The sequence below is a fragment of the Liolophura sinensis genome, chromosome 11, assembly GCF_032854445.1.
Source record: "Liolophura sinensis isolate JHLJ2023 chromosome 11, CUHK_Ljap_v2, whole genome shotgun sequence".
NCBI lineage: Eukaryota > Metazoa > Mollusca > Polyplacophora > Chitonida > Chitonidae > Liolophura > Liolophura sinensis.
The window spans coordinates 5,101,546-5,115,820 of record NC_088305.1 but is presented as its reverse complement, the minus strand read 5'-3'; the positions used below and the strand labels follow the sequence as shown (position 1 = coordinate 5,115,820).

The following is a 14,275-nucleotide window of genomic DNA, read 5'->3' as shown; positions in this document are numbered from 1 at the left end:
TTAGGACTGTCACATGCTTCTATAGGGCAGCCCGGGTTCTATATGAGAGCCCTAAAATTCTAAAGGACAGCGTTGGAAATCTATAGGACAACCCTGGAGTTCTACAGATCAACCCTGGCGTCCTATAGGACAACCCTGGCATTCTGTAGGACAACCCTGGCATTCTATAGGACAGCCGTGCATTTCTATAGGACAGCCGTGCATTTCTATAGGACAACCCTGGAGTTCTACAGAACCCCAACTATGTTCTATAGGACAGCCGTAGAGTTTTAAAGGCCAGCCTTGGGGTTCTATAGGATAGTCCTGAAGTTCTATAGGAAGCCTTGGCATTCTATAGGACAACCCTGGCATTCTAAAGGACATCCCTGGAGTTCTATAGGGCAACCCCAGAGTCCTACAGAACAACCCCAACTCTGGTGTTCTATAGGACAGCCGTGGGGTTCTATAGGACAGCCTTGAAATTCTATAGGACAGCCCTGAGGTTCCATACAACCGCCCTGGAGTTCTACAGGACAACCCGCAGGTTACACAACACACTCCAGGTGTTCTATAAGAGAGTCCTTGGGTTCTACAAGAAACCTCTGAGGTTCCTCAGCGCAATTTGGCAAATTCAACCAGTCGAACGTCAACAGAACACGCTGTATCTCATGTGCTGCATTCATAAGCATAAAATTAGACTTTTTATGAAGCCCTGAAACCAATGTAGTTTTGTCTCCAATATCAAACTAAAAATCTTCATAAATTGCACTGAAAGTTGCTTTTTTGTATGGAAAAAGGTTAAGGGAATTAGGGCACATACCTTCTTTAGTGTAGCCTCCCTGTGATTGGTCGTTCATGATCGCAGCCCCGCCCCCTGACTTGAGCATGTTCAGCAGCCGTGCGTTTTCCTCCTTGAGTTCCCGTATCAGCTTGTCTGTTGGACTTTCATTCACCACGGCCGTTGTCTTTATGGCCTTAGCCCTGTCGGCTGTTAGGAGACAACAGTATCAGAACGGTAGAGAGATTTCCCAAAGCTACAAAATTATACACACACAAAGTACGCCCATACTGATCAATAAAAGTGCCATGATGCTGACCATTTGCAGTCACAAACAGACAGAAATTTCTCTATGGCTGTTTTCATCGTAATTAGTGGAGATACACGTATAGGCTGCAGTCACCACATCTGATTTTTAATCAATTCAATCTGCCTTTTGACCATTTTTCCAAAATTTTAGGCAATTTTATTAGCCAAAATGGCAGCTATGGTATGGAAATAGTCTCCTCACAACTCACGGCGGAATAAACTCAAACTACAGGAGATATTTTTATCTGCACTGATGTGCATGGAAGCTGATATCTATTGCTGCAAAACTAATCACTCAAAAGTGATGAGGTATTTGTAGCATACGTGTGCATAGCTGTCATGCAGACACTCGTAATGATTCTTACAGGCCCGGTCATAATACCATATGTGTCCTTTATATATAAAGAAAGATGAATTTAGATATAAAGCATTTTTCTGTTCATTTTATACTCATTTGCACTTCATGGTGTCCTGCGAGTGTCACACAGCAAGGAATTTGTCAAAAATATCCACGAAGTCGACAGAATTCATCAAACATCAGCACATGGATTAATGACTTATCTGGACATGATGCCTTTCTTTTCTGTTTACTCCATCAGATAATATCACCTATGTTATATTTCAAGGCAATTTAGCAAACATTTGCCAAGCACTCACCAAACCTCAGGACAATTTTGGCAACATTTGTTCAGTATTCACGAAACCTCGGGAGAATTTTGGCAACATTTGCTGAGTACTCACCAAACATCAGGACAATTGTGGCAACATCAGATTACTCACCAAACCTCCAGAAAGTTATGACAACATTTGCTGAATACTCACCAAACCTCAAGAAACTTTTGGCCACATTTGCTGAATACTCACCAAACCTCAAGACACTTTTGGCCACATTTGCTGAGTACTCACCAAACCTCAAGACACTTCTGACCACATTTGCTGAGTGCTCACCAAACCTCAGGACAATACTTGCTGAGTACTCACCAAATCTTAGGACACTTTAGGTAATACTTGTTAAGTACTTGCAAAACTTCAGGACAATTTTGACAACTTCTACTGAGTACTCACCAAACCTCAGAGTGGACAGAGTCTCCTCATAGTTAATATCAGCCGGACTTAAGGCAGCAATCTGAGAAGACAGGAGAATCCTTAACAAGGGGTCAGATAAAAAGTACAACATACTCAAGATGCCAATTTTCCACAAAATAAATAAAACATGTAAGATAATTCAGACAACTTGCGCTTCACTCCTAACTATTCAAAACTCGTCCGCGAATTAAACTGCTTTTAGAACTTGATCTGTGAGACACAAGACATGAATGAGTTACTGAAGAAAGTATTAATCAGAATACAGGAAATAAATGATTAAATATGCAATGGACCGATTCAGCTGCTTTTGGAACTTCAGCATTGCACAATATTTGGAGCAGTTCTTAAACAGAAGCCACAGCGTGACACACAGACAAGAATGATTAGTCCTTGTCACGGCACTTTTTGTCAGTTGATCTGAAACGATCTTGGTCATGGATGATAAAATGGCAAGACACAGAAAAGCAACTTTAAGATACAGTTCAGTGCCCACTTGCACAAAGCCCTACTTAACATTACGAGCATGTATCTACCATGGCAACCAGCACCGTAGGCATTACGCTACCAAGGTAGTTATGTGCTCTTAGCCATGAGGACTTCATGGAAGTGGGCACAAGTCTTTAAACCACAATCAAAAATGGTATTTTCTTAAACGTTACTTTAACTGAAATCTGTTTTGCAATAGCTTACCCAGAATTTACGTTGTCAAGACATATTTTGACATTGTTACATAAGAAATAACAATTTTACAGTGATTTGGGATTTTGACTTAAGTGTATAACAAGATCGTTTCATGATCCTGGGACCTGAAAAGTACGCAAGCTTATTCATACCATAATTGTCTTACTGTTACCCCCAAGAGCGTTCTGTAATAGACGAGTCAAAACCGAGTTTCGATACGGCACTGAAAATGGACAGATATGAAAACGAGAGTTCACTACCTCAAAACTATAATAGACATTTCACTTTCTGTACTGCTCTGAAAATTGGACATACATGGAAAAGAGAATCAGATTTTATTATAATGTCAGACATTTCAGTTTCTGTAATGCCCTGAAAATGAATGAACAAAAACAAATGAGACACACACGCAAACTGTTGCTGTTCCCTGATGAATCTCATTTTCAAAGCTTAACATAGTTAAGAAGAAAGTCATTTTAAAGACAAATTAACCATGACAACATATCCAAACATCACATTTCCTTTTATTTTAGCTGCAACAGGCAGCTCTATCAGACAACCCAGTCGGTCCCTCGATTTGTCGACGCAAATTGTTCACGCCCTACATTTTACCAAGGGCCATTCACTTAACATGGGTTTAAGTGCAAGACGACATCAACTCTGTGCAGAATGTCTCTGCTCTTGCTAATTTTATACTTTATCAACCCTTAATACATATAGGCTACACTTATACCAGTACACATGATGTTCTTCACAGTTTTGGAATAACAAGGACATAGTCATATAATTTCAGCCTACATAATTACAGCCTCGTGTGCGTACATGTAGGTGAACAGGGGACTTCTGTGGCTCTGCTGGTTAGCACACTAGTGCAGCATATTGACCCAGGAACCTCTCACCAATGTGGTCGCTGTGAGTTCAAGTCCAGCTCATGCTGGTTTTCCTTCGGCTGTACATGGCAAGGTTGATCAGCAACCTGCGGATGCTCGTAGGTTTCCACCGGGCTCTGGCCACTTGTCCTCCCACCATAATGCTGGCCACCGTCGTATAAGTGAAATATTCTTGAGTATGGCGTAAAAAAACAGTCAAACAAATAAATAAATGTAGGTGAACATTACTGTAATAGGAAGAAATGTATGTGTTATCTACAGTTGTACCTCCCACCGGGAGGGAATTTCTAGTGGTAGAAGCATGGACTCAAAACCCAAAGGTCGAGGATTCAAACCCCAACAGGGTACCCTGTCACGTAACCACTAACTCTTAAGGAAAACATTTACACATACCGATAACTTTCTTCTTCCCGCCCGAGATATCTGCCAGGGCTTTGATGACATTACCAAGGGTGCTCAGTGATTGGTTAATGGATGAGCCTTCCTTCAGTCGGTCTCCAGTTGCTCCAGTAGATGCGGCTCGTTCGCTGCACACAAAGATTCAAATGGTTTTTACTCATCCAGTCAAACAACCATTTAAATAAACTGTATACTATGATATTACAAAATTATGAAACTTGAAGAAGTAATGAACAGTGACCAGACATAATTTATTTCCAGAGTATTTAGGGTCCAGATCAATGTTATTCAGACCACATACTAAAAGTTTTATATATTACACTTACATATGTTTTGCTGTAGCTACCATTATACCCTTGGGCCATCATTAACAACTCAACTTTGTTGGGGGTAATCCAACCCTATCAGAAACTTAGATTTGCTAGCAAAGGACCCTCCTGTAGGAGGTATTTTAATGCAAAACTTCTGCTCAGTACAGGCTAAAGTTATGAATTTGATAATTTACAGTAATTAATATACACACAAAGCATCAGCGATGGAGTAGCCCCATCCTCATTTAGCTTTATATGCATGTTTTTATGTATTTATTTATTTGATGAGTGCTTTACGCCATACTCAAGAATATCTCACTTATAAGACAACGGCCAGCATTATTGTGGGAGGAAACTGGGCAGAGCAGAGGGGAAACCCAATATTATCCGCAGGTTGCTGACACACATTCCCACAAATACCGCATCTTGTCAGGGAAATAAGGCCTAACAGTAATGTATCTGGCCCCAAGATCATGAAGCGATCTAAGAAGTAAGTCAAAGTTATCAAACTTAGTATGTACCGTACCTTTCCATTATCTTAGCTGAATTTTGCTTTACTATAACTTACCCTGAATATATGTTGTCAAGTAGTACTGTGACCTTGATATGTAAGAAACGACAATTTTGAAGTGATTTGAAATTTTGGCTGGGATAAGCCTTCACGAACCACACGGAGGGCCATATGCTCAGTCCTCTAACGCTGCTTCATTTGTTTTCAATGTCACCATGCTTTCCAATCAAGAGAAGCTGTGGTGATCTCTGCTTGGATAGAAACTTCTTTGCGCATAGCATTTTTCACAGCCCCAAAGCACATAGTGAAATTTTGAGATAACAAACAAAAGAGAGCTTCTCATGCCTAAAATCACCCCTAAACTTGTGCACACATGAGGGACATCTGCTGAACACTGGGTCTTGAGTAATTTTGCGCTTCACTACCAGCCCTAGTGTGTATCTAGCTTAAGAATGCCATACACCTACCTGCCAGCCAAATCCACCAAGTTGATGATGGAGGTACGCGTCATGTTTTCTCCTGCCTCATTGGCCGTCTTCTGTGTGAAGGTCACAGCCACAATAGTGTGAGCACGACTGGAAATTACAACATGTTCAAAGGCAAAGTAGCAAATTATACTTCAGGTCATGTGCTAAAACGAACAATTAACGCAGGCTGTTATTATTTCAAACTGAAGACATTTCTTTATATTTTTATTTACAATGAATTTTTACAGACAAGTAAAGGTCAAAAAATATTTTTGTTACCATACTGAATTGCATATTTTTGCTAGTCAGATGTCATCCTACCATACAAAGGAACTTAAAACCATTCCTTTGTCATGAATAAATCTCTGAGAATCTGGCAAACTGAATCTACAAGCAGTGTCGGTCAAACTTTGAGGTAAAATACGGTACCTGCTGGTGGCGTTCATGTTGGTAGATGCCACAGTCCTGTTGTGAGTACCCTGGGCAATCTTAGCATCAATGTCCCTGTAGCTGTTCACAGGGCAAGAGGTCAAAGACTCAACTGTAATAGGACAACAGACATAATCAAAGCTGAAGAAATCATGTACATGGCCCGCACCGAATTACCTCCCTTCAAGTCACTCTCCCATTTAAAATGTACATTTTTAGGAGCAATTAGCTTGGAGCACAGAAAATCGCTAATGGCAAGTTTTGGAGTTCATGTTTTTAATTATTTCACCAGTGCTGGTGAATAGACTTCCCACAAACTTCATGTAAGATCACATGAATTTACATGAACAAGAGATGCTGAACTTACTCTAATTCTTCAACTTTCACATATGAAGAGCAACTTTGAATGCGATATATATACACCCTATTATAATTTGATTTTGGAGACCAAACTACATTGGTTGGATTGACCAGTTTCATGGCTTCACAAAAGAACATAATTTTATCAGTCAACACAGAGTAATGCCATCAGAATATTCTTGAATCAACATCTTGCAAGCTTGCAAAAAGAAATTCTTGCAAAAGAATTACAGTATTACCACCACAGTTAAGGGAATAGTGAAGAACTTTATAACCAATACAGTTCCCTTTATTCTGCAATTGCCCCATCTGTACGTGCACAGGTATGTCTGACCAGTATTCGGGCAGACGTGCTGGCTCTCGCTGCTTCTGAATTAAGCCTTGGTGATACACAATAAGCAGTGGACGTGTGTGGTCGTTTGCACCGTATCATGAATGCTGCTGGCCACTTGTCTTACCTTATATATATATATATATATATATATATATATATATATATATATATATATAAATGTCTGTACATCACTTGTAGAAAAGTTCATCAGAAGCTTGCCTAATGTCGGTGGTTTAAGCCAGGCACCCAGGTTTCCTGTACCCATTAAACTGACCACCATCATGTCAGTGAAACATTTCCTGAGTATGATGTTACAAAAATAATCAAATAAATAAATAAATAAATAAATAATCTGCTCTGTCGATGGATAAAATCGAAATGTCCTTAAAATTTTGTCACAGCAAATGCAAGACTCAACAGCTTTGAGGAGTAGGCGGGTCAAGAAGGGATATGTCAAAAAAAGTGAAAGTGTCATTGGTAAGGGAGTCAGAAGCAGGCTAGGGGATGTTCTACATGCACACTTACCATAAAATCCCTTGGTTGGATGTTGTCTGACCTTGAGTCCACCTTTAGGAACCTTTTTGAGGTTGAGCAAGTCTCTCACCTGCTCATTGTAGATCTCAAGCATGCTCAATGTCACCTACACAAGGTCAAAAAGATAGGTCAAAAGATGAGGTTAGAAATACCACTATGTGAGCAAATAAAATGCAATGGTATCACTGAAGACGATTTCAGAGCCAAATCCAGACATTTTCCCAAAGGCAGCTCACTGTGGGTGCTTCAAGATAAGGCAAACAATACATGCATACAAATTTTCTGAGGTTTTTTTTTTAACTAGGGCCCAGTTTCACAAAGATGTCATACATGTATGATAATCACACATACAGGACGATGGTACAGTAATAGTGATGTACAAAATATTGTATGACAAAAGTACAATAAAAAAATGTTGCACGCCACTTTGTGAAACTGAGCCCAGACCTGTTCAAGTCCATGAAATACCATGAAATATGTGTGATGTTAAGAGATCAAAACAAGCTGTCCCATCCTGATGTATTTAACAACTAAATGCTAAAATTATGGTATGATTTGACACATTATTGGAGTCAGAGCCCACAGGCAAACATACACCTGAATCCTGGAAATATCAAGGTAGCAAGACAATGACAATGTTCTGCATCACCATTACGACACAGTATTTTATCCGGGCCAACTGTTTCGTACAGGGACAAAACTGCCAGGTAAGTAACACTGTAACTCTTTTGATAATATGAATAGCTGGAAGATTTCCCATTATTATTGCTGTCCAACTATATTTCTTGTTGTACAGTCTTCAAGAGAGGAAACCGTTTTGATCTTTGTATCGCAAATATATGTCCCGATAAGATGTACCGTCTGGAGAGTCTGTGGTTTCTTTTATTAAAATCTAGCAAAGGTGGATATATACCACTCAAAGCTTTTGCTGTATATGAGTTCTTTAAAGCTAGCAGATCATCAATATACTACTTAGTGAATGCGACAGATAGAGCCTGTTGAGGATTACTCCTTAATAGATTCTGCATACAGTAGTATTTATACCAGGAAAGGTACAGGTCAGCTAAAAGCGGGGTACCTTGCTGCCATACACATTTTACAGCATGATCGCTTTATGCCCGAGGGGCAACTGTCGCAAAACTGTCGTAAATTATATACAAAGTACTTTTTTTAATAAATGACATTTTTTAGGTTGCAGTGTCATAGGGTATATGTGGCTTACAATAAAATTACGTTCCACCTCATCTGCTAAAAACAACTACATGTATTACACCATAAAACAAAGCAGCTAAGTTATTTCCCCATCAGACTGGTATAACGAAGACATCAAAATCTACCAAGGTCAGGTCCTTCACACCATAAATATGTGTGATGTGATTTGATTTGATTGGTGTTTTTATGCCGTACTCAAGAATACTTAGACTTATACGACGACAGCCAGCATTATGGCGGGAGGAAACGGAGCAAAGCCCAGAGAAAACCCCTCCAAGGCACGACTATATTAGTGCAAACATTTACATATGAAGATTCTCAGAGTAAGACAAAGTTCTCAACTTTTTGAATTTTTTTTTTTTTCTAGGCTTTTGAATTTTTTTCTTTTGTTTTGAAATCCATGTCTTCCGTATTCATGCATTCAAGATTACATATTCATGACCCTGGGATTGGCATAACCCAGCAGACGTAAGGAATGTCTGGGTCCAACGCCTTACAACCTGGCAACATGTGAGGAACACCACAACTTCATACTACTAAAGAGCTCAGAAGATACTCATACCAGGAAAAATAAGTACATGTCTGTGCTAAAAAAAAATAATCCTCACACAAACATTGTACATAGATACATGCTTGCATGGCAAGTGTACACGTACATGCAAGTGTATATGTATGGCAAGTGTACATGTATTGCAAGTGTACATGTATGGCAAGTGTACATGTATGGCAAGTGTACATGTAAGGCAAGTGTACATGTATGGCAAGTGCACATGTATGGCCAGTGTACATGTAAGGCAAGTGTACATGTAAGGCTAGTGTACATGTATGGAAAATGCACATGTATGGCAAGTGTACATGTATGGCCAGTGTACATGTATGGTAAGTGTACACGTACATGCAAGTGTACATGCATGGCAAGTGTACATGTATGGCATGTGTACATGCATGGCAAATGTACATGTATGACAACTGTACATGTATGGCCAGTGTACATGTATGGCCAGTGTACATGTATGGCAAGTGTACATGCATGGCAAGTGTACATGTATGGCAAATGTACATGTATGGCAAGTGTACATGTATGGCCAGTGTACATGTATGGCAAGTGTACACATACATGCAAGTGTACATGTATGGCAAGTGTACACATATGGCAAGTGTACATGTATGGCAAGTGTACATGTATGGCAAGTGTACATGTATGGCAAGTGTACTTGGACATGTAAGTGTATTGTGGGTAGAAGAGGCAGGTGAAGTGAGAATGGGGGAGTTTCCGGTTTGAACTTTTGTTGTTAAACAGTTCTACTGTATCTTGTGACTTAAGAAATATATTAGGCTACCTTTGTTGACATTAATTTACCGATGTCAGTCTCACCCTGTTCCAGAGGATCCAATGAAACTTCTTTCCACTTCCTGGGGAATTTCTCAAGTTCACAAACATTCATCTTCTGGAATTTCTCCATTCTTCTGTCTAACTCTACATTACTATTTGTCAAACTTTTGTCAGGCGCCTACGTTATGGTAAATGTGATCAAAGACAGTTGCATAACATTTTCAACAGGTCACGCGATCAGTTGAACTTTTTTTTTACATTTTTTATCACTTTTTTTTTTACTATCGTTAAAAAGTTCTAACTTGAAACTCCCCAACTGAAATGTGGTCTGTGTGCCATTGCCCAACAGAGTGGCATTAAAATATCCAAGTATTCAAATGTCAGATAAATAAATTACTGATGGAAAGACCTCAAACCACTGTTCTGGTGTTTCACACAAATTTCAGCAAACAATCAGATAAGTAATGGCAGGTTTAGATGGAGGAAACTCACTACTGGAAGTCTGGGAGATTTCACATTTCTGCCACTGGCAAACAGCCGCAGTAAAGCTGCAGTGACTGAACATGTAGCAGGAGCTGGATTTGAACCCACAACCTCAATGGTCACCAAGCCTGACAGAAGGGTCATCACACACCTGTACATTATTTGTTACATTCCGAAAAATCCTGGTAATTATTCATTTTTCTGTTTAACCGAAGATATACCCTCAATTAAAAACCAACCAAACATTTGATTCCAAAATTTGTTTCCTCTTTTTTTTTCTTTTGCAAGTGAACATGCATAATGACTAGTAGGTGACTCACACATTGGCGACCTGTGAAACAACTTGTGAAACGACAAATGATGACAGTGAATGTGTAATGCAGCACACAGCCATAAAGAAAACATAAATTTGATTTTTTTTCAGGGTATTCGATAATGTTTATCTGCAGTGGGTAATTGGGACCACCTCTTAGCATTCCTGCATATCGTCTTTGCATAATAATGTTGTAAATAAAGCTACATGTGATGCATGTGTAATAAATTTATCTGATTGTAAATTTACTATGCATATCCAAACATATGCATTAAATCTGAATTATGATATTGTTAGCAGAACAGACTAAATTCTACATCAAACATATTTATTAGACATTTGTAACATGCTCATTTATAACATTATTACACAAAGACAATATACATGTAATTGTATAACAAAAGGTGGTCCCAAATACCCACCATACAAATTTTTTTCAAGGGTCTTTTTCTTGTTTAAAGAAAAATTGAGCAAATAATGAAGATCACATTTACAATTAACTTTTTACATTCTTTCATCGTTTTTATGTTTTCCACCTGTAATGACCAGTGAAATGTTATCACTGCCATATAGCAAAGGCTTACCTGACTACTTGTCTGAAAAATGATCAACATTAACTGACATACACATGTAAAATACATATATGCACCACTGACTGTTTTACATTGATCGTTCACAGATCTGATAAATATACAGACCACAGTAAACTTTTTTTATATTTTATTTGATTGGTGTTTACGGTCTACTCCAGAATATTTCAGCAAGTTGTTGATGGACCTTCCCACGTACAGCTGGAGAGGAAGGCCAATGAACTTTGCATATCTGTCCACACAAACACTTAAATTTACAGATGTATAAATAATGAATTAATAATTTAAAGTCAGCTGGGTCTCACCTGATATTCCTCATCCTTACCTGCCGTACTTCTCTTCTTCTCAATCACATTAAACAGCTCTTCACAAGCAAGGGGGACAATTCCTGATAACAGATCACTCCAGATGTTTGTACACTGTATGTATGTATGCTTGGGGTTTAAAGTTGTACTTAACAATTTTTCCGTCATGTGACGACGAGGAGTCATTAGGTGTGTGAACCTATATTGTGTTTTCTTGTGGCTGGGCGAGTCCATGCCGCCAAAATGCTGCTGCCGCTGAAGTATCATGCTGAAGACACCAGACATGACACCCTGCCCAGTCACATTACAATTACACCGGGCCAACCAGTCATGTTTCCTTGCTCTAACCTCTCAGTCCTGAGTGCAAAGAGAGGTGTCAGCAAGTACCGTTTTTAAAGTCTTTGGTATGACCCAACCCAGGTTTGATCCCGAGGTCTACCAACTTCAACGTCAGATATGAACAATAAAGTACCTTAAACATGGGTCAATGACTAAGTATTTATTCACTTATTTGATAGGTCTTAAAACATTGTGCTAAATAATTTTGGGCTTACATATGCAACCGACATTGGCTTTATAAGTGGAGGGTTCAGAGTGGCTGGAGTACACCACCATTCTTTGCCGCTAACCCGACATACCTCCTAGCTAAGAGCTGCAGCAAAATCAGCATAAGCTGGATTCATGCTCGTAACCTCACTGGTCAAGTTCTGATAGATGAAGTACATCAGTGCTTTAACCAGATGAACCAGAGAGGTCCCCTAATGTGTAAATACAGGTAAATAGCTATAAATAACCACAGTTAGTATCAAGTGACTGATGGATGAGAGTTCTAATCCAAGGCCGGCCATGCAGTTTGCCTCCATCCTCATACATGACTTTGGTCTCTCAACACATGGTCTTCTCAGCAGTAGATATTCATTAATTTTATCTATTTATTTATTTTTGAGTTTAACAACCCACTCAAGAATGTTTTTTATATTTTATATTTTAATATACAGCCAGTTTGACCTCAATTTCTCACAAAATATAAGGTCAACTGTATGGTGGAAGGCGCTCTGCTCTGTGTTATTCATGAATATTAATAACCAAAACACACATCCTGCTCACTTCAACCATGAAGATTTTTCAGGAAAGGTTTTTCTCTGACTCGTACACTGTATTGGCTAACATTAACGTGTTAGTTACATACCATCACTGTTCACTTGTATCTAAACTCATGTGTCATTCAATTTGTGTGTATTTATTTAGTTGACTGGTGTTTTATGTCATTGTCGAGAATATTTCACTTATACAACTATGACCAGTATGGCAGACCTTCCCATGTACAACTGCAGAGGAAGCCAGCACAGGCTAAACTTGAACCCATGGTAATGACATTGGTGAGAGGCTGCTGAGTTGTTCTTCTGGGCTAGCACGCTATCGTCTAGGCTGTGGGGTCCCCTGTATGAGAGTTAGGTTCTCTAGGTCTGTCATAGAGGGAGTACACTTACCCTTGTTGTTACCATACCCCACCATTGAGTAAGACTTCCCACTCCCGGTCTGGCCGTAAGCAAACAGGGAACAATTGTAACCTTTCCAGGCATTTTCCAGAACACCACGCCCCAAATCATCAAATACTTTTTTCTGAAATACACATATGTTGTCAAAACTTGAATGCTGACCATTACATATGCGCATGTATTTAATTAACTTACATTTAAGCTCTAAAGCTACCATAATCATCTAATTTTTTCAACTCTTCTTTTTTTTTCTGTTTTGATATTAACCTGGTGTTTGATGATGTATTCAAGGTTTTTCCACTTACACATTGGACGCCAGTTTAATGAGTAGATTAAACCACTGGCCTTCAGTGGGACACTGACTAACTTTCCCACCTGCAGTACATACATTTTTATTTCACAGAAGGGAATGAACATTGGTGGAACTAAGCAATGGATTTCCTGTAAGACCACATAGATGGCTTTTCAGGGTTGTTGAGCTTAATAATTTTCAATTACAAAAGTGCTGCAGAGCAACCTATTAACCTTTGTCGCAGTCCAGACAAGCTTTCCCATGTGTGACAAGCAGACTTGTATAAAGCGATAAGATGAAGGGCAAGCATTAGAAGTATGAACATCAAACTACCACAACAAAATGACAATTTAAACAAACCTGGTCAGCGTATTTTTTCCCGGATGGCTCCAAATAACCATTGCTATTCTCTGTGTATTGATCATGAGACCAGTATGAATAATCAAACGCGAATTTGCGGGGTTCTGCTGTTGGGTTGTCGGGGTCCTTCAGGCAGGTCTGGGCCCCGTCCATTGACACAATGAGGCTGGCATTTCTGGATATTTCTCGGGAGTTGTACAAAAAGGTCAAGGTCACCAACAAGTAGGATTCGGTGTGAGCTTACTTCTTGCTCATGAAAAAGGATAGGGATTTTACAGGAAATTAAAAATGAGAAAACAATAAAAAAGAAAACTCCTCCGAAAGTTCTAATGAAAACTGAACAGTGGGGGCTTCCCTTGGAGGTTCAGTAAGGTTTCGATTGACAAACTTTTTTTAATTATGGCCTCATGGGTAGAACCCTGTTCTAGAACCGACACAAACTGAACAGAAGCAGATCAATTCCATGAGTAATGTAATCCTATAGCATTATAACTCTGTGTTAGAGACCTAACTTGACACAGAACAACATCTCCATGTTTTCTTTCTCGGCAAAAATTACCCACCCCTCATGCCTCTCAACAGCAACTGCATACACTCAGGGTATCGTCCAAACCATCATAAATTTCTGCCATCAGGCCAAAATGACAAGCCGGTGTTTTGAAGTAGTCAATCTGCTACTTGTCTCTGATTGCAACATGCATCTGTCAGCCTCAGGGAGTATCAATTTGCAGTACCAGTCCAGAAACAAACTTGAACATCTTAAAGTTTACATGATCTGAAAAGCATTTGCCTTACTGTCCCTCAGCAGATAAATTTATAG

At 39.3% G+C, this 14,275-nt stretch overlaps 1 protein-coding gene across 1 annotated transcript in view; it reads right to left on the bottom strand.

Annotated features, from left to right (window-relative positions):
* LOC135477785 (kinesin-like protein KIF28P) overlaps positions 1 to 13,608 on the bottom strand; it is a 29,172-nt gene extending 15,564 nt beyond the window's left edge. The window contains exons 1-10 of the mRNA XM_064757986.1: positions 13,456 to 13,608; positions 12,795 to 12,927; positions 11,305 to 11,387; positions 7,060 to 7,174; positions 5,841 to 5,952; positions 5,412 to 5,519; positions 4,117 to 4,250; positions 2,986 to 3,056; positions 2,132 to 2,192; positions 800 to 967 (exon numbers count right to left, since the gene is read on the bottom strand). Of these exons, the coding sequence (XP_064614056.1) occupies positions 800 to 967; positions 2,132 to 2,192; positions 2,986 to 3,056; positions 4,117 to 4,250; positions 5,412 to 5,519; positions 5,841 to 5,952; positions 7,060 to 7,174; positions 11,305 to 11,387; positions 12,795 to 12,927; positions 13,456 to 13,608 (1,138 nt within the window). The remainder of the gene's footprint in view (positions 1 to 799; positions 968 to 2,131; positions 2,193 to 2,985; positions 3,057 to 4,116; positions 4,251 to 5,411; positions 5,520 to 5,840; positions 5,953 to 7,059; positions 7,175 to 11,304; positions 11,388 to 12,794; positions 12,928 to 13,455) is intronic.
* Between the last annotated feature and the right edge of the window lie 667 nt (positions 13,609 to 14,275).